The 27,677-nt window shown below is 49.5% G+C and overlaps 2 protein-coding genes and 2 long non-coding RNA genes across 25 annotated transcripts in view; 2 read left to right on the forward strand and 2 right to left on the reverse strand.

The window, feature by feature from the left end:
• Window positions 1-1,259: 1,259 nt before the first annotated feature.
• Window positions 1,260-19,824, reverse strand: LOC111937619 (eosinophil peroxidase-like). Of its 8 annotated transcripts, none has more exons than XM_086859431.1 (14): window positions 19,672-19,824; window positions 18,659-18,727; window positions 17,395-17,488; window positions 16,310-16,485; window positions 14,284-14,404; window positions 13,007-13,136; window positions 12,419-12,625; window positions 11,352-11,667; window positions 8,975-9,135; window positions 7,350-7,596; window positions 6,759-6,929; window positions 4,508-4,745; window positions 3,318-3,532; window positions 1,260-2,032 (listed from the first exon to the last, which is right to left on the reverse strand). In XM_086859431.1, exons 2-13 carry the CDS (start codon window positions 18,723-18,725, stop codon window positions 3,319-3,321), a joined length of 2,142 nt encoding a protein of 713 aa, XP_086715557.1. In that variant the 5' UTR covers window positions 18,726-18,727; window positions 19,672-19,824; the 3' UTR covers window positions 1,260-2,032; window position 3,318. The 8 variants fall into 8 exon arrangements, with proteins under 8 accessions (XP_086715557.1, XP_086715555.1, XP_086715554.1 ...); XM_086859429.1 differs by having other exon boundaries at window positions 3,323-3,532; window positions 19,672-19,702; XM_086859428.1 differs by having other exon boundaries at window positions 3,323-3,532; window positions 18,632-18,727; window positions 19,672-19,692.
• On the forward strand, window positions 9,920-10,641 carry LOC111937620 (uncharacterized). The gene is made up of 2 exons (XR_002868676.2): window positions 9,920-10,225; window positions 10,442-10,641. It is a non-coding gene; the product is annotated as an uncharacterized LOC111937620 (long non-coding RNA).
• Window positions 16,473-21,733, forward strand: LOC147649582 (uncharacterized). 2 transcript variants are annotated; one of them, XR_015278494.1, is made up of 2 exons: window positions 16,473-17,582; window positions 18,619-21,733. It is a non-coding gene; the product is annotated as an uncharacterized LOC147649582 (long non-coding RNA). The 2 variants fall into 2 exon arrangements; XR_015278495.1 differs by having other exon boundaries at window positions 16,685-16,766.
• The window catches only part of TSPOAP1 (TSPO associated protein 1), a 55,291-nt gene continuing 49,341 nt past the window's right edge, over window positions 21,728-27,677 (reverse strand). For 8 of the 14 annotated variants that reach the window (XM_023939021.2, XM_023939024.2, XM_023939022.2 and 5 more), the window contains 3 exons: window positions 26,429-26,500; window positions 24,842-24,970; window positions 21,728-22,611 (listed from right to left, as the gene is read on the reverse strand). In XM_023939021.2, coding sequence (XP_023794789.2) covers window positions 22,399-22,611; window positions 24,842-24,970; window positions 26,429-26,500 — 414 coding nt within the window. In that variant the 3' untranslated portion in view covers window positions 21,728-22,398. Of the gene's footprint in view, window positions 22,612-24,341; window positions 24,402-24,841; window positions 24,971-26,428; window positions 26,501-27,677 lie in introns of all 14 variants that reach the window. The other 6 variants (XM_086859397.1, XM_086859401.1, XM_086859399.1 and 3 more) reach the window with 1 other exon arrangement.

Below are 27,677 nucleotides of genomic sequence, written 5' to 3' on the forward strand. Positions count from 1 at the left end.
ATGCAACAGCATGGAACAGCCTGGGCTGAAGGACTCGCATACATGGGATAGCTTAGAGCCCAGCCAGGTGACCTCTGGCTAGGAAGTAGAACAATTTATCACTGAAAATCAGGGAAAATTGAACCGGGAAAGGACACCAGGGAGTTTGCAGGCCAACCAGCTACTAAGAGCAGGGTTAACTGAAAGTCCAGAGAGCTTGTTCAAGACAGTTTAGGAGAATACCCAAGACTGGAGATCTCAAGATTTCTCTCATCCCTGTGTCTGCATCACACCACTATCACAGGGAATAATATCTTTGTCTAAAGGTTACTTCCCTTGCTCCAACCTGCATGTTACCTCTTGTCCTTTCCCTGTGAGCCTCTGGGAAGTGTCCACCTTCATAGCTACACCTTAGAGAGACTGAAATAACTCCCCCTCCCATTCTCCAGACTAAGCAGATGCAGCTCCCTCCTGTCTTTGCACTCCGTGTGCTGCAGCCCACTGACCACCTTGGTGGGCATCCACTGAGGAAAAAAGGAATTGGCACTGGGAGAAGGACCTGACAGGATGAACTTGGGATGGACATCCAGGTCTGAGCTGAAACAGCTGGGGAAGGCTGCTGGGAAAGTGAATGAGAGGACTCAAGAGAGCTGGGAAGGGAGAGCTGCCCTTCTGAAGCCAGCAGCAGAAGCTGATCAGGGCAAACCATCCCATCCTAACTCCCACAGGAGGCACCCTCCAGACCTCAGGAACTCCACTGGCCAAGGCAGGCACATGCCAGGAACCCTATAGACAGTCCCCATGTTGCTGTACCAGCCTTGCATAGGTTTGATCAAGTTGATAAAGTAAATAAAATTGTCCAAATTTCAGCTTGGCTAAAAAGAGAAAATCAGCTGTCTGTGCTCAGTGCACATAGAGGGTTTGTGGGTGATTTTGAGCCAGTCAGATCCTCTCTCAGAGGGGAACTGCTGAAGTCAACAGGTAATACTCTTTCCCCAGGGGGCTGAACAGACACGGGACTAGGTCACCATACACAACCAGGAGTAGCAAACCAGAGCTGGAGAGGCTGGGACACCCCAATCAATACCTCCCAGTCAGTGCTGACTTTCTGTATCACACAGGAGTTGGGGTCAGAAGCTTCAACAAGAAATACCTTCTTTCATTAACAACACAAAGCTTCTGGAACTGCCTTTTCCCAATATTCCCACAGAAAGCCTACCACCCTCCTGCACTCATGTGTGGTTGCTGCACCTCTTATGAAATGAAAAGAACATCTTGGCCTCAGCCCAAAATTGCAATTTATTAAGCAATAACAGAAATATAGCAGGCTACAGAGGGAGGAGAAAGTGGGTTTGATAACTTTCAATAAAATGGAAAAAGCTGGATTGAAACCAGAATAGCTTTTACTATCTTATATGTTGAAATTGTTCTGATCCTTGCCAGGCCACATGCCACCAGCCCTACAGGCCAGTGCTGAGTCACTGGCTCATGCCAGGCTTCAGGAATAACTCGTCACAGGTTTCTGTTACAGAACAGAACAGAGGATGTTTTGGGCGTTCTGGACTATGGGAAATAACAGTGAGAAAACTCTCATCCATGTGGCACATTCCTTCCTTCCTTCCATATTGGAGCAAAATCTGACACAGGGCATTTTAGGACAGTATGTTTGGGGTGCAGGACAACTATTTCTTATTCTCTTGGAGGAATCCTGTCATTAGTATATTTTCTCTGGAAATCGAAGGATTTATTTCTTTCAAACAAAAAAATTGGAGAGCAAAAACCAACTACCTATTCCAATGCCCTGGATAATTCTGTGGGGGTTGAAAAATTTAAAAGGAAGGTCCAAAACACATGCTTGACACTAAATCTTGGTGAAGAATTATGTGGTTCCATGGCCTAAGCCAGCAGTTGGTGTGATTTGGGATCAGCCTCTGGAAAACTCATTTCACTTGGCTTTGTGATACTGAGTGATTTTATGGATCTGGGATATCTCTTCATCAAGTTCTTTTACTCCTGGGCTCCATCCCACTGTAAAGGCTTCATGCAAATCAAGCTGAAAAAATGACAGAACTATGCTCAGACATTGCAGGCAGTAAAAGCATAAACACAGAAAAAATTAATAATCAACCTCAGCAGCTTCCCAAGTCTGGACATCTGGGAAGTCGTCAACATTCAGCATTTAAATTAATGAGAATCTTTTTTCTAGAGGAGATAAAAAGCATTGTGTTAACAGAAAAGAACCTGCCATAGCTCCCTGATCCCTTGTGTGATTTGTTTCCACAGGTTAGGCAGAAAAGGAGGGATCAAAAACTGGAATTATGAGTGTGACAGGACCTGACTGTCAGAGGAAAGGAAGGATGTTTTGTTTGGAAAAGGCACTGGAACATCCTACCCTTCTCCAGGGAGAGCCATTCTACATCTACTTCCCAGGGATTTCAGGGAGCATTTTGGCAGGCATTAGACCTCAAGAATTTTACAAATCCTGAAGGCAGGTGAGAGAAATAGTGTAAAAACAGGCAAAAACTGTACAAGCAGAGATCAAAACCAGAAATCTTCCCATAGACTAGGAATTCATTTTCAAATGCTGAGTTGCTTTTGGCCTTACAAGGATGTGCTGACAAACAGCATCTCAACAGACATCAGCCTTCCCATTCTGGGCATTGTTTCCCATGAAGAAAACCCTGGCATCAACAGCAAAGAGCTAAATGGAAAGTTTATTAATCAGAAAAAAATTCCAGAATTCCAGAAAGGTTCAGGCAGGAGGGGACCACAGGAGGGTCACTGGTGCCACCTCCCTGCTCCGGCAGGGCCAGCCCAGAGCACAGGGCACCGCATCGTGTCCAGAGGGCTCGGGAATATCCCCGCTCAGGGAGACTCCAGCCCCTCCCTGGGCAGCCTGGGCAGGGCTGGGCAGTGCCCAGGGCACCAGTTCTGCCTCCTGTGCAGGGGGAATTGCTGGGCTCGGTCCCTGCCCGTGGCTCTGGTGCCACTGCTGGGCCCCTGAGCAGAGCCCGGGCTCTGCTGGGAGCCCTCCCTGCACACAGGGACAGCCAGGGCTGAGGCCCCTCTCAGCTGGGGCTCCTCTCCAGGCTGAACAGCCCCAGCTCCCTCAGCCTTTCCTCATTAGAAAAAATTCCCAGAATAGGGCACTTGGCTTGGTCTGGCAGAAAATCTGCATTTTGTAGGAGCCACTCTAAGTATACCCAGTAAACTGGAGCACCTAAAGCTGTACCTGGCACACAGGTCCAGCCACATGTTAGGCAGCTCAGTTTTAAACCCCAGGGTCTGGCTTTCTCAGGGGTCTGCAGGCAGGACCTGCTGCTGTTTGCAGATCATACCTTACTCCTCAGTGCTCTTTGACTTCCAGGGTCTCAGGTCCAGCTTTGGGATCTGACTGCAGCTCACAAAGCCACGGGGGTATGTGTTAGCCCAAAAGATATTCCTTGATACTTTAGTGATGTGGGTATTGTCACATATTATTCGTGACAAGGAGATTTTGGCCAGTGAAAGGCGCTGGCGAGGAGTGAAAACTCCAGGGTTCTGCCACCAAAACCTGCAGGAGAAAGAAGACACAACAGATCTTTGCCTTATTCACATTGATGATTCCCACAATATTAATTCCCATTTACACTAATTTCTTCTTCCAAGAACAAATTTGAATTTCTGTTATTTAAATCAAGAGCCCTGACTCACCAGCTGGATAATTATCTTGCTTTTCTTTTGGCCATGAGCAAGTAACAAAGCTGCAATTGAATTAATTGTCCTCAGATGAGGCACAGGTACACTCTTTCAAATAGGAAAGGCTGCAGAGACTGTGCACAGGCTGTGGTTACAGCCAAATGATTGCCATGTTGGAGCAAGCCCTATAATTACTCAATTTTGTAGAAAAGGGTTCATTTCCTGTCATAAGAACAGGATTTCTAGACGTGCGACTGACTGACTCAAAGCTCCTCATCCAGGGGCTTGAGCTTGTCGTAAGTCTCTCAGCAGAACTGTTTAATGGAAACATGGGTTGTTTCAGGTTGTATTGCCTGAAAATTGCCATTTTCAGGCAATTTTGCTGGCTGGTACAGGGATCTTGCTTCAGAAGTCCAGCTTAAAATGGGGAACATAACTCACTGCAGCACCTGAAGTCCCCGAGCAACCTCAAGGAGGAGGAGGAATTCAGGTGTATTGAAACCTCAGCACTGCTGAAGTGATTTTGACTGACAAGAAAACCCCAACCCACCACATCCATCACAAGCAAAGACCAAACCCTGCCACACATCAGAGCAGAGGGTTCCAGTTCAGAACTGGGGGAGGGAAGAAGAAATAGTGAGATATCACTTTGCTGGGAAGGGATCTCAGCCCAGTATCTCAACCATCAGATGGAGTAGGAACATCACTACAAAGAGAATGAAACTTTTGAAGGAGTACTGAAAAGAAAAGCAATGAACAACTGGAATAGTTTTTAGATATGCATGAAGAAATCTGCATAAACTCCAGCCTCCCTGTACTTTGGGGCTGGGATACCCATCTCCTCTCCTACCTATCCCCATCACGGATGTTCCTGAACTGGGTGCCAATGAGACAAGCCATGAGAGGCCCAACTCGGCCTCCTTTCACAAAGGGCTCTGCAAGGGCCCCAATCCAGATGTCAATGTTCTTCGGTGTCCCATAGAGCTGCAGGAACTTCCTTGCCAGGTTCTGATTCCTCAACACTTGACCAAGTGACTTCACTCCAGATGGCTGTGAGAGCCCACAGAATTTTCTCCAGGAGTTGTAACCTGCAAGCAGTTGGATGTCAGAGCAGATAGAGCAGTAATGTGCTATCCCCTCCTGGAAAGATTTTCCCCTCTCTTTCCCAAAGCTGTGACACCAGTAGAGTACCAAAATGTTTAAAACATTTTTCTATATTTCTGTTAGTGCTACTGCTTCCCACTCCTCCAGAGGCAGTTCCTCCTGCCTGACCTTTCAATGCTGTTTTGGGACAGCCCTGTCTTTGCAGGTGGGAGTTGTTCCACCACCTTCCAGCAATGTTCTGCTCACTCAGCAGGGATGCAACTGATGTTGCCTTCACTGAAAGTGAACCTGGACAAGATGCTGATGGCCCCGCTCTCTGCACAACAGGAGAATGACCAAGTGCTTCTCCACAGTTGGGCCCTGTCCAGCAATGGGGACAAGACACTCACTTCACACAGCCCAGGTTGCTTTAGCCAACAGACTTGGCCAGCTGGACTAATTTTTCTGGACTGCAAACAGCCAAAAGTCCACTAGGCCACAACTGGTGCATAGTACTGCATCTTGGTGGAGGAAATGAGACAATGCTGCAGCAAATACCTCTGCTCTGAGCAGGATCTCATGGAATCATGGAACCATTTGGACTGGAAGGGATAATAAAGCACATCTTATTCCACCCACTGCCATGGGCAGGGACACCTTCCAGTATCCCAGGGTGCTCCAAGCCCTGTTCAACCTGTCCTTGAGCCCTTGCAGGGATGCGGCAGCCACAGCTGCTCTGGGCACCCTGTGCCAGGGCTTCCCCATCCTCACAGGAAAGAATATTTTCCTGATGTCCAATCTGAACCTACTGTCTTATGTCTAAAACCCAGGGAGTATTGAGAGAAAAAGACACAACATATGGTGCCTGGATGACACCACTATCAAACGATTCCAGGATACTGAGAATTTACTTAATCAGAAAATTAATTAGGGAGGGGTTTTGACCTTGCTATATCATCACCACCTTAATGGATGTCTAATATAAGTAGTACAGCACTCATAGGTGGGGGTTGAGACCTAAAGCTAAACCCAAATTCTCTAGAAATACAAGTCACTCCCACCATGTCAGGTCTGGAAACCTAGGATTTGTGGTTCTGATCAGGTTCTGCATGATGGTGTCCCTCAATAAAGCATGGAAAAATCACAGCCTTCTGTTGTGGCCAAGGCAGAGCAATCCTCTGAGCTGATGATGCATCTGGATGTACTGCAAAGCCTCTAACTGGGCTTAAAACCCATGGATCCAGCTCAGTTTTCATCCCAGTTTCAAAGAGGAGCCCTGTTGCATCTCTCAGGATGCTGCTGACACAGCAGCTCCAGGCTCTTAGCTCAGCCTAATAACACTGTTGGGCAAGGACCCACCCAGGAGCCAGCTCTGAAGTGCAATCAACAATCTATTTCTCAAGACCATCTTGCAATACCATTACACTGGTTTTGCACCTTCCTGAGCCCTGAGGGTGATTCTGACATGCTTGGTTGTTTTTTTTCTCTGGGACATGGGTTTAATAGAGAAATTATGATGAGATTTTCTTTATGTACTGGAATCTGCTCTTCCAGTTATGTGTAGCTGGGCTGGACCACTGCAGATGGCTGCAGAGAAGTCACAGGGGGCTTACAGTCCTAATTCCACTCCTGCAATCTTGTTGCTGAACTATTTTACCAGTTTTTTCACTTGGACAACAGAATTAAGTCAGTCACTGAATACTAAACTCTGGTCTGTGCAATGCCCTGCATTCTTCTGCCTCCACATCTCTCATGCAGCTTCTGCCAGGCTTTGCCTTCAGTGCTCAACCCCCACCCACCTACCTGTGGTTGTTCAGAAACAAGGAAAAGGTTTGGGAAAGAACATCATAGAATCACTGAATATCCTGCACTGGGAGAGATGCATAAGGATCACTGAATCCAACTCCTGAGTAATTTTGGCCAAGCATGGGCTGGAGAAGCTTCTCAATGTTTAATTGCAAAAATGCCTGATTTCCACTTGTTTTTCTCTGTAAGCTCTGCTCCCACAGCTGCCTTACCTGGAAGGCCGTGATCTCGACTGCGCTGCATGTTGAGTGCAGCTAAATCAAACCCAATCCTTTCAAGCTGCTCAAAGAGCCTGTCCCGGAGCTCGCCCACCAACATCTGCTGCTGCGTCATCAGCTTGGCCTGGCTGGCCATGAGGCTCCGGAGATAGGGATCAATCCCACCTGCAGAGGTGGCACGGGGAAACTGTGATCAATTCCACCTGAAGCAGGGACATGTGAGGAGTGTGGGGAGGCTAGTGTGTGGCTAAGAGGCCCCAGAGAGGTGAGCACAGCTTATATGTAATTATAAGCTTCTACCACATGAGAATAAATTTCCCTGCATTTAAAGAATTAAGAAGAAAATACTTTGAATAATGTTGAGGTCACAGCAATTAATCAATCAGATCATTTTGGAACACGATTGGCTACCCTTGTCTACAGGGTTATCCCTCTGTTGAGATGACTCTGGCTGGTAGTAAAGGCCATTTAATACATTGAACATAAAATGCTTTTGCATTTGGCTGAAGCAGGAGGTCATCAAGAGAGGGCAGGAAAGGATGAATGAAATAAACCCACACTGCAGAGCTGCAGGAAAGGATTTACCTTCTTGAATGATCCTCCAGACAGCAAAGAAGGAGGTTCTGAGTTGAATTTCAGGAGTTATGGGTCTGTAATATTCATCTAAGCGGCCAACAGTTGGAGGGACTGAGGCGTGAGCAAAGCGAAAAGCCAAGGTGAAAACATTGGATATCCGAGAATCCACAGACTCGTTGTAGCCCCGATAGTGAGGAATGAGCCTGTGGAACCTGCATCCCAGCAGGAGAGGCAGGTAGTCCCTGTAGGTTATGATCTAGGGGGAAAGGAGGAAAGGTCGAACTGTTAATGTCTTGGCCATCAGTTTCTGTGGAAACAAAGTTGTTTTTCATGTTCTGTCTGCCACAACACTCTGGCAGCTCAGAGCAGCATAATAAGAGGTTGGACTCAATGATCTCAGAAGTCTTTTCCAATCAAATTGGTTCTGTGATTCTGTGATGATAAAAGCCTGCCAAATCCTCTCAAATACTGGCTCCTTGTCACAGTTCCCATCAGGCAGGCAGAACTGCACCCTTGGTGCCTCAGATGGCAAAGATAACATCAGCAGATAATGGGGTAGCACCACCCACAGGCAGCTCCCTGGGTCCTCCCACAGCAGAGATTTCCAGCCCTGTTCTCATGTCCCTCTGGGATATTGAGGAGGCAGCAACATATAATTAAAAAAAAAAACAAAAATCAAATTCTATGTCAGTAGGAGAAAATGAATTAATTGTCTGAATACCACATGAAGATGAAACCATTGATATAAACACAATGATGGAGATGATGCTTTTTAGGACAATCCTTTGAGTGTTTGTCTTGCCCAACATGTTTTTCCAACAATACAATATTATTTAAATTGAGAGCATAAAAACATAAACATTTTGATATTCCTGCTTTTTATTTTTTGTTAGACCAGCTCAGAAGACAGGCTTCAAAGGAGGTGCAGTGCCTTTGGAAAACCCATGTCCCTTTCTCCCATAGGATCCAGCCTTTCCTGCCAGCTGTAAAGTCTCATCTGACTTTGAGACCATTCCTGCTCCAATCTAGAGGCTGAACAAGAGACTTTGGGAGTTCCCTCCCAAGCACAGAGGTGTTTGTGTGACCCCAGAATCTCATTCAGGGTCAAGTCTGGGGTGCAGCCCAGTCCCTAGGAGAGACACCATGACTGGCTGCACCCACCAGCACATGGGGCTTCTTCATAGAATCTCAGAGTGGTTGGGTTGGAAGGCACCTTTAACATCATCTCATTCCAACCCCCTGCAATGGCAGGGAATCATTGAGGAGGAGATTCACAACCTGAGGAATTTTAATCCAGATTTCCAGTACCATTTTTATGAGGTACAAAACACCAGTTAGAAAAGCTTTTCCTCTGACTTTTCTGTCTGTTCCTCTAACAAAAATGTGCCATTAAAAACTTCATCAAGCACTTTGTAAATTTAAAAGTAGAGGGTCGCCAAAGATTCAGGGGGACTTCTCTGTGCTTGGTATTTCAGGTATCTCGGTCTGATTTTGCTTTGGTCAAAAGACACTGGTGGAACGAATTTGGTCCTTTCCCCCCAGAATCCTGCACCCTTTGGCCACCCCACACTAGCACAGCCTAACACCTGAACCTTGTGAGACTGCAGGCAGTCATGTGGGACCATGGCTTGTACCTGGATCATGGCTCCCAGGATCTTTCGTGCCTCCTGGTAGAGCCTCTCATCATTCCAGTGGGGATTGAGGCTCCTCAGCTTTCCAGCCAGGCGGTTGTGCTCCCGCACAAAGAGAGTGTGCATGCAGGCCAGCTCCAGCATCTCACTCGCACGGGTGTCACCTGGAAGGGGCACACATGGCACTGGAGTGGGAATGTCACATCGGGAAGCACACACAGAAGAATTTTTAGATGTCTCAGTACTTGTGTTGTGAAGAAAATGGGTAGGAAACACAAAGGAGGAGAGAGAACTCAGGGATTGGACAGCACCAGGCAAAAACTGAATTTCTGCTAAGGCAACAAAAGCCAGGTGCTGCCCTGGCTGTGCTGAGAATCGCAGAGAGGTGGGGAAAGTTTCAGTGAAGGGCTGGAAGTATTAACTTAAAAAGTTAAATACAAGTAGGTGTTCTCCAAGCTCCCATATCCGAGACATTTGGTGTCACAGCAAAAGGAGAAATGCAAATGGGCAGAGGGAAGTCAAGATGTCCAAGGAAGCTCTGAAAGTCAGAAAGTTTTCAAACCAGCTGAAACTGTGGCCAAAGCAAGGTGATAGTCACAAACAGGCTCTCTGGGGAGTAAAAAGAAAAGCAAAATGAGTCAACTTGGAGCAATAAATTACAAAGCATCACAATGAAATATCAAATCCTTCTTCAAACATCTGGGGCAGGAAATGCAAGAGCAAGCAGGTGATGAGAGTATAGACAAGCACTCAGAAAAGTAAATATGTTGTATTTAGTCCCCTTGTCCCAGAGTAAATAGAGGGATTTTCTCCTGCACTTGGCACAGAGCCCTTTTCATCTTCTCTCAAAGGCTGCCTGTGAGGAACTGCGGAAGGAGGAACAAAAGCAGCACTGTGAGGTTTCCATGAGCAGAATGCATCCAGCCAGAGCTTCCAATAGAGCTCTGTGAGGAAACGCTAAGCCCTGGGAGGCAACTGCACATGTAAAACTCTCCCAGTTCTCAGGGACCAGAAAAGTCACAAATAAGACACTGGATTTTCAAAAGCACTTCCGAGGCAGCCTGAACTGATGACTGTAAAAGAATTGATGGGTCTGTTCCAGCCATGGAACAGGAACTGCTCCTTGCTGAGAGTCAGAAGCCCCTTCTAGGAAGCATCTGATACTCCTGCCCACTCTGCTTCTCACTGAGCCTTTGGCCACAGGTCCTGCATGGCCCTCACCAAGGAGAGACCTGCACAGAACTGGGGGAGCAGGTGAGCACATGGAACAACACGTGGGACAGGTGGAATGCTGGAGGAGCCTGGAGGGAACATGAAACACCCTGGGATTTAAAGGAGGGAGCTGATAGATTCCAAGGACCACGGGCATATTCAGAAGAACTTCGGCCAGATATGAAAGGGGCCAAGGGAGTAGAAAGCAGCTCCATGAAGCAGCTGATGAGATCTGTCGTGCTCTGAAACTTTCTCCAGCAGTGCCGCAAGCAGCCTGGTGTGACCAGGGCCAGCAGGAGCCAGATGGGAAGTGCTCCTCTCCAAAAGAAATAGGCCAGGGAGTGAGACACTGACTCATCAGGTGTATCAGAAGTGTCCCTCTCTGGGGTCCCACAGGCTTGTGGAAACCTCCTGGTCCTCAGTAGCAGCACCAGGACAATGGAATAGAGCTAAGGTCAGTTCTGTCTCTGTGAGCTGGGGTCAGAACCCCCGTAAAGGGCAGCAGTAGTGGAGAGGCTGGTGGCTGTGCAGGGATTTGGCTGGAGGGAAGGCTTGGCTTTGGGAGCCTGTCTGGCTTTAGGAGCCCATGTCCAGGACCAAATAAGTTCTTTTGGGTTGAAGGAGGGGTCAGGGGGATTCCAAAAGCGTGACAAAGGATAAATGTAGCAGGAGGGTGTCCTGAAGGACTGGAGTGCTTCCTCAGCCTTCACACCTTAAAAGACCACCTTGGTCTGGTATTGGCCTCATTCTCATTGCAGCTGGGATCTGAGCTCCTCTCACAAATGTTTCCTGCTGTGAGCCAGCACAGCAGTTACACACCTGTTCCGTGCTGCTGGGATAGAGACAGCCATGGAAGGACAAGTAGGGACCAGCCATTGCCGTGCCTGCTTGGCTCCATCATGGCACTGGCTCCTGGGTCACCCTGTGCCCTACACTGGTGCTGCTCAGCATGGGTAGGACACTTTCACTCCGGGTTTATCCTCACAAAGAAGACTTGGAGATAGGGAAGACCTTCCTCCTACCTAGCACAGTCTGTCTCAGTCTTTCATGATTTGCCCCATACCATTCTCTACCTAAATAAGAAAAACAAACGACTAAAGGAGCGAACTGGAGCTGGTGGAATTGTCTGCTCCAGATTCCAGGTTTGGGGTGCAAACACCCAACTCACCTGCAAGAAAACAAGGGATTTGAGCTGCCCCACTGGCCTTGAGGCAGGGCTCCTTCCTCATGGGACCGAAGGGCATGTACGCCCTGCCCCTGTCCGTGAAGTTGTGGTTCACAGCCAGGAGGCCCCTCTGGCTGCTGCGATCCCGCAGCCGCTCGGCCACGGCCACCTCGCTGCCGTACACGACGCTGCCATCCAGGAACGAGGTCAGCGCGTTGATCTGCTCCCGAACCGCCCTGCCCCGCGTGCAGCTGGCAGCTGAGCGGAAGAAAGGGAGGCAATCCCTCCTGTTGGTGATTCGGGGGTCGTTAGGTGGGATCTGCAGATAGAGAAAATTCATGAGTGGCTCAGGAGATGGAGCCAGGCAGGAGCCCTCCCACAGGTCATAAGTCTCCAGCATAAATCTTGAGATGAAGGATCAGATTGACAGCAGAGATTGACAGCTGCTTTAGGAGCCCAAGTCCAAGGAACTGCCCAGGGAGGTTTGCAGTGCCCATCCCTGGAGGTGCCCAAGGAAGGGCTGCATGTGGCAGTCAGGGCTCTGGGCTGGGGACCAGGTAGGGATCATGCACAGGTTGAACTGGATGATCCTGGAGGGCTTTTCCAACCCTAATGATTCTGTGATTCTGTGATCCACTTGAGCAGGGACCATGATGTGACTCCTGCCAACACTGCAGGCATTGCTGGGAGATCTCAGCACTCCCTTGTCCTGTACAAAGAACACTTTAGTCCCGTGGATTTTCTGGGGTGTTGACACTCCCCAGTGCCTGTCTGTGACATTTCCTTTTTTCCAGGCATCACCCATGCTGTCTTTGCACTACTGCTCCAAATTAAAAACACATTGCTGAGGGAAATGGGCAATGCCTGGAAACATGGCAAAAGCAGTGCCTGTGCCTGAACCCTGGGCAGCCCCTGGAACACAGCACTGCCACCACACAGAGTGCTCTGACCTCCTCGGCCAGTTCTGGGGGGATGTTCCTCCATGGCCAAGGATCGGGAAAGCCACCAGCATCTCCTGGTCAGAGGGCAGATGTCCTCTCCCTTCCCTGGAAGAAGGAGGCTGCCTGTACCTGGATGGGAAAGCAGGGAGGCTCCTTGGCACAGCTGGTGTCACAGTCTGCCTCACCCCTGAACGGGACTCTGGCTGGGGTTTCTGGGCTGAAATCCAGGTCATGGTCAATAAACTGGCCCCACTGCATGAACATGAGGGATCTCTGCTGATCCATCTGCAGCTGCTCCGGGGGGAAGCGAACAATCTCGTTGGACACTTGTCGGACCTGCAGGGATGGAGGCAGAACACACTGGTGGGAAATGACGAGTGTCAATGGGTGCACCCAGTTGTGGGGTCATCAGCAAAAATTCCCAGGGCACTTCTTGTGTTTTGCAGACAAAAACCCCCAAATCTGTCTGTGCAGGAAGGTCTGTGCTGAGCACAGGGTTCTAAACCTCCAGGCCAAGACTGTTCTTTGATGGACATTCCTAATAGATCCCCCTGGATATTCTCAGACCATCACCCTGCAGCTGGTGAATTTAAACTTGTCCAACATGATCCACAGCTCCAGCTGGTGGGTGAGCCCTCTGATGCCTGCAGCCTGTCCTAGAACTGACAATCCCTAGGCTACAATCTCACTGTATTCTGAGGCTGTTACAAACTTTACCAGTGGAAGGGGGAATCCAGAGAAACGTTTTCCTTCTGTCCACCCACGGGGCACGGACACGCCATCCTCATATTCTGCTGGCAGCCACCTGGCCAGGGCTCTGTTGGAGGCTCCTAGGGATGGGTTCCTCCTGTCAGAGGCAATGGAAAAACAGCAAACAGTTGGAGCCAACAGCTTATGGATATGGAGAGACATGGACCTTGGAATGGGGCACGCTGTGGTTGGGGATCTGCTGCAGCTCTGTAAGTTTGGTGTCAGTAAATCTCAGGATTAATAATAACAACAACAATAATCAATAAATCAATAAAATAAATCAATAAATCAATAAACAATAGAATTGTTTAGGTTGGAAAAGACCTTTAATAATCTGCCCTAAGTCCACATAATTTCCCTGAAGTGGAAGGGGGCAGGAAGGTCTCTCCTTAGTTCCTACACAACCCCCTGAAGGCTAAAGCACCCTGGGGCAGGAAGAGCTGGCTGAGCTCCCTCTTCTGCCTCAGCTGCTCCCAGGAGCTGCCCAGCTCCGTTTTTACAGGGAATGTTTCTGAACTGTCCCTATAAAACACCCGTGCTCAGGGGTGTCCCATGTCTCCCACGTTCCCATTCCAGCCATGGGAGGTGCAGGTCCCAGCCCATATGCCCAGATTTCCTCCCACACACACTGTGGGGCAAGGGGATGGCTAGATCATGCCCAGTATGGATTTAGGTCAGGAAACCCTTGGAGACCCTGCCAAGGGGCAGGGCCAGACAAGGAATCTGTCTTCAACATGGAGCTCCTCCTGTTCTGACAAAGAGCTGGTTCAGGAACAGCACCAGGAACCTTCCAAACAGGACTGGAATTAACAGCTCCTCACATTACTAGGAAATATTGTCAAGCGTGAAACCCTAAAAGAAGGTGCCTGTGTGGACCACCCCTGGGGAAGTGGGTCTAGTTCTACTCATGGAGGATGCATACATCTATAGAATAATTTATCTATTTATCTATCTATAATAATTTATAATTTATATTTATAGAATAACCAGCAGCCCAGATCACTGAGTGACACATCCAGTCCTTCCTTGGACACCCCCAGGAATGGGGACTCCACCACCCCCGTGGGCAGTTCCAATGCCTGACCACCCTTTCCAGGAAGAAATTCCTTTTGATGTCCAACCTGAGCCTGCCCTGGTGCGACTTGAGGCCATTTCCTCTCCTCCTGTCCCATCCATCCATCCATCCATCCATCCATCCATCCATCCATCCATCCATCCATCCTCCTGCTGACACAGCCTCTCACCTGTTGTTGCACTCGCCAGTGATGGTTCTGTAGCCAGAAGATGTACACTTTATTTTCTTATCCTGCTGGTCACATCCAGTAGCCTTGAAAATCACCCCCACCTGAGCTGGAGTCAGGAAGTCTGGCATGGAAAAAGGGAGAAAAAACATGCAGGAACACACTGGCCCTGCTGGGTTTTCTCAGGAAAAGGTTTTTCTGTACCCTTGTACCTGCACCTAGCATCATCTGCACAATCACAATGTGCTGTCATTTAAATCTTCCTGCTTGAAGGTGTGCTGAGGATCCTCTTTGAGCAGATGTTTTTGCTGGTTTGAAAAGCATCAAAATGAGCAAAGCTGTGGTCAGATCTTATTTATAATCACATGTTAGGCCCATGTAGCAGCAGAATGGTTTTCTAGTATTGGCACTCCCTCTCCTCTCCCTTTTTATCTCCACATAAAATGCAGTCCCAGCCATCCTAGGGACTGTGACGAGTTTTCCTCCTGGAAGCAGCTCCCAGTGTGTGTCACCCCTGCTCAGAGTTGCCTGGAAAAGAACCATCCTGTGGCTGGGCTCACTGGGGCAATTGTGTTTTGCTGTGCACATTTCCCTTTGCAAGGGAGCTAAGGGGCAGAGTTCAACAAGAAAAGTCTTACAGAATCACAGAATCATGGAATGGTTTGGGTTGGAGACACCTTAAAGACCATCTTTAAAGACCATAAAGACCATAATCCCCTGCCAAGGGCAGGGACACCTTCCCAAGTTGCTCCAAAACTTGGACACTTCCAAGGATGGGGCAGCCACAGCTTCTCTGGACAACCTGTGCCAACCTCAGCACACTCCCAGCCAGCAATTTCTTCCTAATATATAATCCAAATCTCTCCTCTTTTAGTTTAAAATCATTCCCTCTTTTCCTGTCACTATCTATGCATGTAAAAAGTCTCTCTTTTTTTTTTTTTCCTAAGCCCTTTTAGGCACTAGAAGAACTTGCTCTTCTCCAGGCTGACCCCCAGATCTTCCAGTCTGTCTCTATAGGGAAGATGCTCCTTTCTTGGCTCTTGCTTCCCACTACACATCCTGTCCCTCGGAGGTTTCCTGGTCACTGCTGCCACCAACAGTCTGGGTCACAGCATGGTTTAAAAAGCCACTGGATGGGTGGGTGAGAGGTGGCAGGCAGGTGGCACTCGCAGGGCTCTGTGATGGTGCTGGAACATCAGTCCTGGATGGAGAGGCTGGAGCTATGCACAGCCAGTTCTGCCATTGCCTTCCAGCCCATCCTGTCCTGGAGCAAAGCCAGAGCACCCCATGATGTGTCTTATCCTTCCAGTGCTTTACTGTAGTGGTGGGAAAGTGTTTGAGGCCAGGCTAGATGGGGCTTGGGATAGTGGAAGGTGTCCCTGCCCTTGGCAGGGGTGGCACTGGATGGGCTTTAAGGTTCCCTCCCACCAAAACCATTCCATGATCCCCATGAGTTTATATTTATATGACAGGAGTCCTCCCTGTGTGTCCCTGAGCTGTTCCTCTCACTGGCCCTGATTTGCCTCCTTCTCTCAGCAGCTGAGCCTGGCTCCAGCTCACAGAGCTGTTGTTCCTCCAGACACACACTGAATTGTCCTCTCACATCGCCCCATTCTCTGTTTGGACAGTGTCCATGATGTGATTTCAGTGCTATCTGAGGTCTGGCTGAAGAACTGCCTTCCTTGGGGCCAAGCTGCTGGGAGTCATCTCTGGTTTGCTCATTCCCTACTCAAGCAGCAGACTATCTACCAAAGCCTTCCAAGATCTGACACATTGGAATATGAACCTTGATACAGCAGAAGGAACCCAGGAAGTGCACAGAACCCTTTCACTAACTGAAAAACCCCCAAATAATATTTAAGATGGAAAAAGAACGCAGAAAAATAATTCAGCTTTTCTTCACTGCAGCCACATGGGAGAGATTTTCCACAGCCCATCACAACCCCCTATTCTTCCCTCCTCCCAAGCTCCAGTGACCAAGCCCTGTGTCTTCCATCTCTGCCTTCCTCCCAGCAAAGGGGGATCCTACCTGTGATGTTGAAGTCTCCCCTCACAGCCCACCGCAGCCTCTCTTTGAGCAGGCTCAGGGTGGTCTGCAGATAATCTGCAGCCCGGGCAGCCACTCGTGTTCCCTCCACTGGCTGCTTGAAATATCTCAGGAGCTCTGCTGGGGTCAAGGCGTTGTTCTGCAGGTTCTTCTTTATGCTGCAAGGGACAAGAAACCAAAATCTGAGATGGGGTAGGGATGCTGCAGTGGCACACCTGAGCATCAGGCATGGCATATCCCAAATCTGCAGAAGGTAAATCACATCCATGAGGCACCAAACCTCGCTCAGTTGTTATCCAGATCATCAACAGCTGACGCTGTCCGGAGGCCTCAAATGTCTTCAGACCACCCAGTCCTAAAGCTGCTGGAGCCTCCTCTCAGGTGGAGGAGTCCCCAGGGCAGGGAGGGGATTCTGAGTGTGACTGCTGGCAGAGGACAGGTAGGAAGCTGGACACTCCCAAAGGATGGCTGGGCGTCCCACAAAATGTCTTGACTGCAGCATCCAGCTGTGCGCTGCAGCCATGGGAGGGAACCGCTGGAAATGAGCAGGAGCCTGTGCTGGTCTCAGCTCAGGGCTCCTGCTCAGAGCACCCTGCAGGGTGCAGAAAGCCCAGCAACAGCATCAGGTGCAGCTGTGGAGGTGGGAGGCTCTGGCACAGGGTGCTCAGAGAAGCCCTGGAAGTGTCCAAGGCCAGTGTCCAGGATGGGGCTTGGAGCAACCTGAGATAGTGGAAGATGTCCCTGCCCATGGCAGGAGCTGAAACGAGATGAGCTTTAAGATCCCTTCCAAGCCAAACCACTTTGTGATTCTCTGAAAACCAAGGTGGGAGGAGCAGCACGGAGGAGGTCACAGCTCCTGGTGACTCCACAGACTGGTGTAACACCAGGGTGAGCAGACAGAAGCTGGATGACAGCCCACTGTGCTCCCGGGTTTCCCCACCCCGCTGTCCCTGCGCTGCGGAGAGCAGGAGAGGCCGGGGAGGCTGCGGTGCAGGGAGGGACGGGGGACGGGGACAGGGGACAGGGCTAGGGGACAGGGGACACTCCACACCCAGCACAGCTCTCACCTGTCCCGTGTGCGCTTGTAGGCGGCATCCACCAGCTGCCGGGCCTCGGCCACGCTGCTCAGCAGGGACGTGTCCGACAGCTGCAGCCGCACATCTGAGCAGGGAAAGGGAGGAGCAGAGGTGAGGCTGCCGGCAGGGAGCATCCCTGAGCCTCCAGCACCCAGCGATTGAACACAGCAGTGCTGGAGGCAAGTGCTGCTCACTCTCCAGAGATCTGCATATAAATATATTCTTCAGGGGAGTCTGAGAGTCTCTCTTGGGCATGAAGGGAGTCCCTCCATCAGTGGAGGTTTCAAACAGCCCCAAACAGTGAGAGGTGCAGGCACCATCTGTCCTGCCTTGGCACAGGTGCCCAGAGCAGCTGGGGCTGCCCCTGGATCCCTGGCAGTGCCCAAGGCCAGGCTGGACAGTGGGACTGGAGCTCCTGGGACAGGGGAAGGTGTCCCTGCCATGGCAGGGGGTGGAATGGGATGAACTCTAAAGATCTCTTCCAACCCAAACCATTCTGGAACTCTCTGATTCTATAAACAGCCCAATTTCCCCACGGCTTTCCCCAGTCCCTCCTGCAACCTCCTGCCATTTTCACTGCTCCCCTTCCTGCCCTGGGAGAAGCTCCCAAAACGGATTTCATCTCCATCATCTGCTGGTTGTGGGTCATGGAAAGGGAGGGCTTCTCTGGGTAGCAGCACTTTCTTACAGTTTCTGGGAAAGAGGAAAACTTCAGAAAATAGCACAAAAGGATAAATATCTCCCAAATCTCCCCAGTTTCTCTTAAATATCTTCCCAGATCACCCCAGAGCTCAGCTCTTGGACAATCCTGATGAGAAAAATTATTGCCTGGACCACCGTTAAAAACTAATGAAAAGCCAGGCATGTGCTTTTCATAAGGATTTGACGTGGAGGTCTCTGTATGTTTTGGAGCAGTGATTTAGGGCTGGAAGAGGGGGAGTGACGGCCCCATCCCCACACTCCACAGGCCCTGGTAGCTCTCTCAGGTGCTGGCACAGGGAGGAAGACCCTGGTTCTGTGGGCATGGACCAGTGCTGGGAACTGATCTCCTTTATCTAGTTTTAAGGAATCAGGCAGGATGTGAACTGGTAAAAACCTGAAAGAGCTAGGATTAGTGCCACAGGAGGTACAAACTGTGCTCCTTCTGGCACATTTTCAGGGCTGTGCTGCTGAATGACAGGCTCTTCCAGACATTGCTTTATCTTTCCCACTCAGAAAATCCCCTGACCTGCAAAGCCTGAGGGAGGGACAATACCGTAAGAAGAAGATGCCTGGAACAGGCTGAGGATCACCAGCAACCCCAGGAAGCTTTCTGCCTTCATCCCTGCAAAGAAATATAAGTGATGAAGACAAAAAACACGTGGATGCATCAGGAAGGTCGGTGCCAAGGTGAAGGATGGCACATGTCAAGAGAGCTCATGGAGCATCCCCTTCCCAATGCAACCCTTCCAGGAGGGAGTGCACTGCCTGGGAGTGCCGTGAGGAAAAGGAGCAGCCTCCTGTCCCAGAGACTGCCAGCACCGCTGGGAATGTGCTGCTTGGGACTCAGGAGGCAACACAAAGGGAGCAGAATCTGCAGCACACAGAGCATGCAGATAGGAAGAGCTGGTGGGGAAGAGGGAGGAGCCAGGAAAGCGCAACAGGTCCTCTGCACCTCTGTTTCTCTGCCTTTAAATTCCAGGAGTCCTCCTTGCAAGTAGTCATGTCACATAAAAACATTTAAGGACTGTATTCTCTTTATTCCTGATTAGCCTGCGATTGAGTATATTTCGGTTAAAAGTTCCACCAAAAGTTTGGAGGGAATAATACTTCAATATTTAGAACGTTGCTACGAAAATCACTGAGTGAACTGTGTTCCTCAATAGAACCAGAGCGAAGCCAACCATGAGCTGGGTATCACTCTATCCCCATAATTATAAAGTACAGCATTTATATTTGTGTTTTAACGGTAATTTATTCAGTTATTACCTACCTGTTCCTTTACCATGGGCAGCAGAAGGAGCCGGGATGATTTCATAGATGTTTGTGATGTTTTTCCCAAAGCTGACCCACTTACTTCCCAAGGCTGCTCCAAGCACTCGGCTCCCACAGTGAGCCCAGAGCTGTGGGCCGAGCAGCACCTCCAAGTCACCCTGAAATTCCCGGCTAAGCCCGGTCCCTGCGGAGGAGCCCCTGGCGACAGCAGCACCGCAGAGCTCAGCCCCAACCCAGCCCCCCAGTCCCACCCCCGGCAGAGAAACAAACTCTGCACAAGAGAAAAGCTCTCACCTGCGATCCTGCGCCTCCTCCCCGCCCGCGGCCCCCCGGGCCCGCTTTTATCTGCCCGGCGTTATCAGCACCGCCCTCGCCCCCCACCCCGCCGGGGCTGCTTTGCTCTCGGCTGGATGCGCAGCGGGCTGCTCCACCGGAGCTTTCCCGGGAGTGCTGAAGCTGCACATGTCACCCCTTTGCGGTGCTTTGAGAGTCTTGAGCCCTTCTGGGGGTGTCTTCCAGGGACAAGGTTCCTTCCCCCGTGCTGCTCTTCATCCTCTGCCGCTCTTAAAGGTCGAAGCAAAGCCTTCAGATCTGCCCCCGGAGGCAGCTGCTCCAACTGCTTCAGAAACCATGGAAGTGGGGGCTTGTGAGATGCTTTGTCTCTTGAATGTTTACCTTCCCTGGAGACTGTGACCCTTCTCCCAGATCAGGGTGAATGGGAAAGGCCACGGGCCTGGCTGAGCCTTCTGGTGAGCACCAACACGAGCACCAAGCCCTCGCACCCGCTGCTCACCTGGTGAACTGAAACAGGAATATATTGATGCCACCAGCAGCTCCTCCAAGCAGAGAGGTGCCATCCACACCTGGGCTGTGGCACAGTGATTAGAAGCAGAGGATGCAGAGCAGAACATCTGGATTATATCTTTATTTTACCATTTATTTTTTTGTTTGTTTCTTGTAGCCTTTCAGGTTTAGCTCTAACAGCTTGAAGCTGTTAAATCTTTTTCATGGAGACTTCTCTGAAGCTTTGCTGTCCAGCCTGTCTGGTGTTGGGAACCAGCTGAACTAGGGAGACTTTGCTGAATGATGGGTCTGAGTCTATCACAGAAAATTTACAGGAGTTAGAGACACAACACACACCTCATGGTCCCAGGGGCTCAGGTGGCCAGGGAGGATGGGAGCACCAGCAGCAAGGGAGCCAGGCAGGCACTGCCTTGGGGGGGCCTCTGGCTCTGGGCACACCCCAGAATATTCCAGCAGCTGCTTTTCTTCCTAAAGGTTTTGTTCTTCAGTTCATGCCCTGAGGAACTGATAAAACCAATGACAGTTTCTTTCAAAAGACCTTCAACAATTCACTTAAGAAACGCCAGTTGGTAAATTCAGTTAAAACAGCAACGACTTCCTCCACGAGAGGACAGGCTGAAGATAAAGCTCTGGGTTGCTGATGTGTTTCATCACTGAGGCTGCTCCAGATGCCATGGAAACTCCAGCAGAGCTGCAGCACATCATCCAAAGTCTTTGGTCTGTCCTTGCCCTGACTCACATCCACCACAGGACATGATGCCTTACTGTGGTATCAAGATCCTCATGGAATATTTCTCTCTATGGAGCAGCAGCTTCCCAAACAAGTCCCTCCTGTCAAGGGAACCCTGCAGAACCACCCCCCCAAAATCCCAGAGTGACTTCTGGCACCTTGGCTGGATTCCCAGAGGCTCCAGATGCAGGACCACACCTGACACAGTGCTCACACAGCAGTGGAGCTGGGAGTGCAGGGGGGGCCAGCCCAATGCCCACAGCCCTCCCTGGGGGCCACCCCAGCCCCTGCCCTCACCCCACACCTGGGGCATCCACAGCCACAGCTGTCCCTCTGAGAAGGGGACACAGAACGTGCAGAACATCCTCAAGGTGCAGGTGGCTGGTATCATTTCCCCACCCCCTTGAAGAAGCATCACTGAATCTTTGGCTTTTTTAAGGAAAATGTATTTTTGTGAAAATAGACTTTATTATAATAAAATCTGATATTAAATAAAAACATACCATACCACCACCACTCATGGCCGCTGTGCTGGCACCACTCACGGAGCTCACAGAACTGCCCTGCTCAGAACAAGGACCCATTGGAACATGCAGAGAAAGAAACACGCGGAAGGACAGAAACCATGGCATATAAACCCCTCTGTGCTTGGACAGGGCTGTGTCTCAACTGCAGGAACACATCTACAGGAACAGTGTGAGCTGCCCAGCCCCAGCCCTGCTCTCCCAACACTCTGGCTCAGGAGCAGCTCAGACACAGCTGAACAGAACCGTGGAGCGAGGCAGACAGACAAATAAATAAATAAATAGGTAGATAAATAAATCAATTGATAAATAAATTGATAAATAAATAATAAGGCGGAGTCCCCAGCCAGTGTGTGATCAAGGGGAACCAGGCAGGAGCAGCTGGCAGCAGCCCACCCCCACCAGGGCATCGCTCCTTCCCCTCCGGGGATCCTCGTGCTGGAAGCTGACTGAGGCAGTGTGGGATGCTCCGAGGCACAGCTGCATATTTACAGGGTTACAGTACAAATAAGAACTCACTCATCAGCCCAGAGACAGCGAAGGGGAGTCACAGGAACAGAAAAGTGCAGATTTTCTTTGCAGCAAGTGAAGGAGTTGACACAACCTCCTTTGGAGCAGAGAAATACCAGGGTGTGGAATACAAGGGATCTCTCCTAAGGGGCCAGGGTTTTGCTGGGAAAAGCCAGTTAGCTAACTTACAGCCAGAATATAATCCTTAAATTAAAATATTTACAGGGAACCAGTACACTGAGGGCTACATGGAGTAGGCCATGCTGGATCCCAGAGCTGAGCCCTCACACCCCAGAGCCACTTTTTCCCCAGGGGCTCTCAGCTCCTGCACCCTTCAGAGTTTTCTCTAGTCAACACATCTTCCCTATGAAAATAATCATCTTATTGCAGAGGGCTTCTCCTGAACTCAGTCTCTGGGGCTGTGCGGGCAGCCCTGATGGAATAAACCCCTTGTTAGTTTTTCTTATTGGACCCAAGTTTTTTGAAGAGGTTTTTCCCTTTGAAGAAGAAGCCTCTCTTCTTTTTACTCTGCCCAGGTGCACCAGTGCAGGTGAGGAGAGCCAGCGATGCCTGCTCTGGACACTGCTTGCCTGGGACAAGGCAGGAAGGTGCTGGCAGAGGAGATGGAGAGGAGTTGCTCTGATCAACAGATCCATCTGGATTTAGCTATGTGGGAAAGAGAGAAAACAAAAGACAAAAGCACAAGTTAGAGCTGCAGAAGGAGATCACACCAACATAAACCTCAGCCAGAGAACCTGGCCTTCTCCCCTCTATGCAGGTGCAGTTCTACTTAGGAAGTTTCCAGTGGATTTAAATTTTGTACCTATAACCCAGACCCTTCCTTAGCTAAGAATTCCAGAAATTTCTGAACTTTGGGCTAAGAACAGGACAGCACAAAAGACCCACTAAGGACATGGTGAAAGATGCTGCTCCACAGCCAAGTAAGTGAAGCAGCTCCTGAGAGCGTGGATGGAGACAGGTACTGATGCCGCCTCAGCTGTGGAGCCTGCTGGGCTCTCAGTTTGCTCTAGGACACAAGTCAGGACATTAACAAAACCAAATTTCGTAAGAACAAGTGCCCTGCAAGACCTCCAGAAGATTACAGAGACTGGCTAAGCCCTGAGGCTTCTCAACATGGTAAGAAGAGGAACTGGGAGTCCTGCAAGGGTGCTCAGCATCCAGCAGATGCAGAAAGCCAAGTCTGGGAGTAAACCCGAATAAATCCAGCTGAAACATCTGCAGTCAGAAATGCAAGATTTATGGAGGCAAAGAGAAAAAGAAAGCCAGGTGAGGGCTAACATGGAGCCCACTCTCTTAGCAGGGAGCAAAAGAAAGAATCCCCAAGTTCTGCTCCAGAAACTGTTTATGATTTGTGTAACAAAGAATCCTTGGATAAAATGCCCCCAAGCACTGGGCTAGCAGCAGAAGGGGCTCACCAATGCTCAGGGTGTGATGTGGGAGGGATGTAAATGCCCCTGTGCAGCCAGAGCAGTGCAGGCTCGGTCCATGCACCATTGGAAAATACTTTTTGGGTAAAGGTGGAACAGCTTCAGGACAGGCCTGAAGTACCTCCACAAACAATTTCTCCTCTTCTCAGAGGTCTCTGTGAGGCAGGAAAGCAACAGAACCAGCTCACAGATTCATGTGGTAAGAGAAAAATCATACTAAAATTTGGGTTACTTCTCTAAGAGAAACAAAGGAAAAACTGCTCTGTCAAAATCCTCATACAAGTTATTAGAGTGACAAACACAAGAGTGATACCACTTTTAAGGGGTGGTTTTAGTGCTCTCTCAGGTGTTACTGATCAACACAATTTCTGGAAAACAAACATTTGAAACTAAGGAAAACAAACACTGCTTCCACTGGCCCCCAAAACCAGGGGTCTCACCCACCCAGCCCCAGAACAACTATCCACACAAGGTTGGTTTTAGGGACCAAATGTTACTATTTCTTAAATGGATGGTGGGCAGGGGTTTTTCACAACTATTCTCAGGAAGGAGCAAAATCCAGAAGGAAAAAACCCCAGGCTGAATATGAAGTGTGCTCAGACCGAGGATGATCTTGCAAAGGCCAAATGATGCTTTGGTTGTAGATGTGAACAGAAAGGTCAAGCTGCATTACAAAGCAGGTCCTTCCCAAACTTGAATATCCAGCACAGTCCCATCCTGGTCCCCAAAACCACCGGATAATTGTTCCAACCAACTGCACTCTATGTGCTGAATGGTTTGTCTTTACCACAGAACCCCGGTGGCAGTGACATCAGACCTGAAGGCAGATTTGCCACCACAGCCCTAAACCAGCCTGTCAACCCATAAGCAAGAAAAGGAGCCAGCTCCAGATGGAGGAGCCTTTGAGGTACTGGGCTGGGTGGGAGGTTGAAGGTCTCACACACTTACATGGTTGCTCTCTCTATGTATCATTCATATCTATCACTGGACTCTTCTCTTCCTCATTCTCTGAAGAAAAGAACCGTCCCGGGTGCATAACACAGGCAGAAATAAATACATGAAATCAATTAGAATCAAACACTTTCTGAAGGTGCTTTACAAGCAGTCTTTGACAGAAATAGCATGTCACTGATGGAAAAAGATTCCATCAACAGAAACAGCGTTAAAGCAGATGCTCTGAGCTGGTAAGCGTGAGTGTTTTGGGCTGGCTGTGATCAGAACTTCTTGGATCCTCCTCTTTGTGATGTTTTGGTTTGTTTATTCTAATCCCCAAATGTGTTGTTTTCTGCCACTTTCTGCACTACAAGTTTATCCTTGGGAAGAGCTCTCAGCACTTCTTGGGATGAGCGGGCTGCATGCAGCAGGTTGGGTGATCTCACGGGTATTGCATGCCATGCAATGCCCAGGCTGCAGCCTGGAGGGCAGTGCCATGCAGTCACACATCTCACCTGGCTCTCAGCACTCAGAGGAGAAGCTTCTTTATCTTTTGAGTGGAGTTCCTTGGCCATGTCTCCATCCGAAGGGACAGCTTCCAGGAAGTTGGATGGGACAAGCCCTCTCTGTTGGTTCAGCTCTCCCTACAAGATCAACATTCAATTTTCACATCAGCTTTCCTGGAGAAATAAATAACAACTCGAGGTGCAGTGCCCTGCAGAGAAGGTTGGGCTGTGGGTTGAGACAAGTCCAGAACACACCCACATAGAGGGGATCCACAGAAAATTCTCTAACTCACATCCTTGATTAGTTGTGGAACAATTCAGAGCACAGAAGCACAGAAGAGAGTAAAGGAAGAAGAGATGACAGCAAGTCGTGACAAAGGTGATTCCTACAAACTCAAAATCTCCACTATCATAATGGAATATGACTGTGCCACAGGTGCCCCAGAGGCCTTTGATTTGCCTTGGTATTTACTGATGCCTCTAAGAACGAGGCAGTACTGGTACAATGTCCTGTAGGCATTGCATCCATGACCACAGAGCTGCATTTCTGTATTCCTACACTTCAACAGGAGGAGGTTGGGTGAGACAAAACCCACCCCAGCAATGCTGTTTGTCCAACACTGTAAAAGGATCAAACAAAACATTCTCAGTGATGCCCTCAGACTTAACCTGGAGCACAACCTCAAGTCTGATGTGTGACTGTTTCCCATCCAGGAAGAGGTGGATGATCCAAGGGCCAAGGCTCAAGTTTTGGCACACAGCTGGAGGGCAGGAACAGCCCCAGGAATGTGTCTGCTTACTTGAATCACCATTCCAGCCTCTGGCTCAAATGCCCAAAGTGCCTGGTGAAATGCTAGCTCTGAGTAGGTGCTGGTTCAGCCGGTGTGTGCATGGAAAAACACAGGCAAAGCTTTGGGAAACTGGCAAGCAACTGATGCCAAAAAATAAACTCAGAACCATTGGGACATTTAAAGGCCATGGAGATGCTCCCAGGGCTGGAGCCTCTCTGCTCTGAAGCCAGGCTGGGATACCTCAGGGTGCTCACCTGGAGGAGAAACAGTTCCAGGGGAGACCTCAGAGCCCCTTCCAGGGCCTAAAGAAGCTCCAGGAGAGCTGGAGAGGGACTTAGCACAAGGGACAGAGAGACAGGACAAGGGAAAATGGCTTCCTTCTGCCAGAGGGCAGGGATAGAGGGGATACTGGGAAGGAATTGCTGGCTGTGAGCATGTCGAGTCCCTGGCACAGGGTGCCCAGTGCAGCTGTGGCTGCCCCTGGATCCCTGGCAGTGCCCAAGGCCAGGCTGGACAGGGTTTGGAGCAGCCTGGGATGGTGAAAGGTGTCCCTGCCCACAGGGAAGGGGGTGGAACAGGATGAGCTTTAAGGTCCCTTCCCCAAACCATTCCAAGATTCTGTAATATTGGATTTACAGCAGGAGAAATGAGCACCAGAAACAGGCTGCCCTGAACTAAGTAGAAAGGGGTTTATTTTTTTCCCAAAAGCAGAATACTTTGTTCCCTGATTTCTGCTTCCCTCCCACTCCATGAACTCCAACAATTTCCAGTGTAACCACAGGACCTTCCCAAGCCCTGCACTTACATAGTAGAATCCATCATCATCCATGGAGCCAAAGACAGTGATAACGTCCCCGGCCCTGAAGGTCAGTTCAGCCTGCAAAGAGACACAGAACAGAGGTCACAGGAGAAGAAATTCCACTGCCTGGAATTTCTCACTAGGAACACAGACTCCCCTCGCCTTCTTGTCCAATCTCACGCCAAGGGAGGAAGCCCACTGTTTTAATCTTGCAGGACCAGGATGTGGGATGGAAACTGAAATGGGTAACTCTGGAATTCTGCTAAATAATGGACTTCACTGGGAAGCATTTCATAAATTAAGACAAGAGCAAAGCCCATTTTTAAACCAATTTTAATAAGGTTTCAAAACAGTTCCTACCACCTGCTCTGGAAAGGTGCACTGAGGACAAGCTCAGCAAGCACCATAAATACCTTCAATTTCTTTAAATATAGTTACAAATCCTGCTCCCTTGGATGAGCCTGTTCTGTATGCAGCTCTCACTGATTAGTCACTAGCAGGAATGCATACAAACAGGGAGGTTTAACCTGGATACAGAACGGGGGCACAGCACACTGCGACACTTTGCTGTCACACCCTCTGTCCCCAGCACACGCTCCCTGGGGCACAAGGCTAAAGATAAAGGTGTCACTAGTCTCTTTTAATGCCCAGTGGAAGCTCCAAACAGGCTGTGTTCCACTCAAGACACTCTGTCACTTTACAAGTGTCAGATGGAAGGGATCTACTTCCAATATATTTATCATATTATATCCCTAGTCCTCAATCCCATCTCTTGAGGCTGCAGGTCACTCCTGTGGAGCATCTCCCACAGAACTGCACCAGCTTGTTTCAGTAATTTGAGCTCTTGTCCACAAAAGTTCTGCAAGAGCAAATCACTGTAAGAAGTACAGTCATCTCCTCAGTGACAAGGGTTCAGAAGTGTTTTGACAGCTGGACACATGCTCACGTTGTGTCTCTCCCAGGATATTCCACCTAAAGCAGTCCTCAGCTGTGTCTCTCTGGGCAGGAGACACAGGTTGGGAGGCAATATTCCCTCTGTTGGTGAGACATTCTGTGATGAAGGGAAAGGATGTGACTCCAAATCCCATGGTTCTGTTTGCTCAGTACTAACACAGCTTGGAGGAACAGAGAATGTGTTCATCTCTTTTTGCAGAAAGGATTCTGCACTGCCACCTTTCTAGCTGGAACAGACTTATCCACAAAAATACTGTTCTGGATTGTATCCATCCTTGTTTAGATTATATCCCTTCCTATC

Source organism: Cyanistes caeruleus, chromosome 21 (genome assembly GCF_971803275.1).
Source record: "Cyanistes caeruleus chromosome 21, bCyaCae1.hap1.1, whole genome shotgun sequence".
NCBI lineage: Eukaryota > Metazoa > Chordata > Aves > Passeriformes > Paridae > Cyanistes > Cyanistes caeruleus.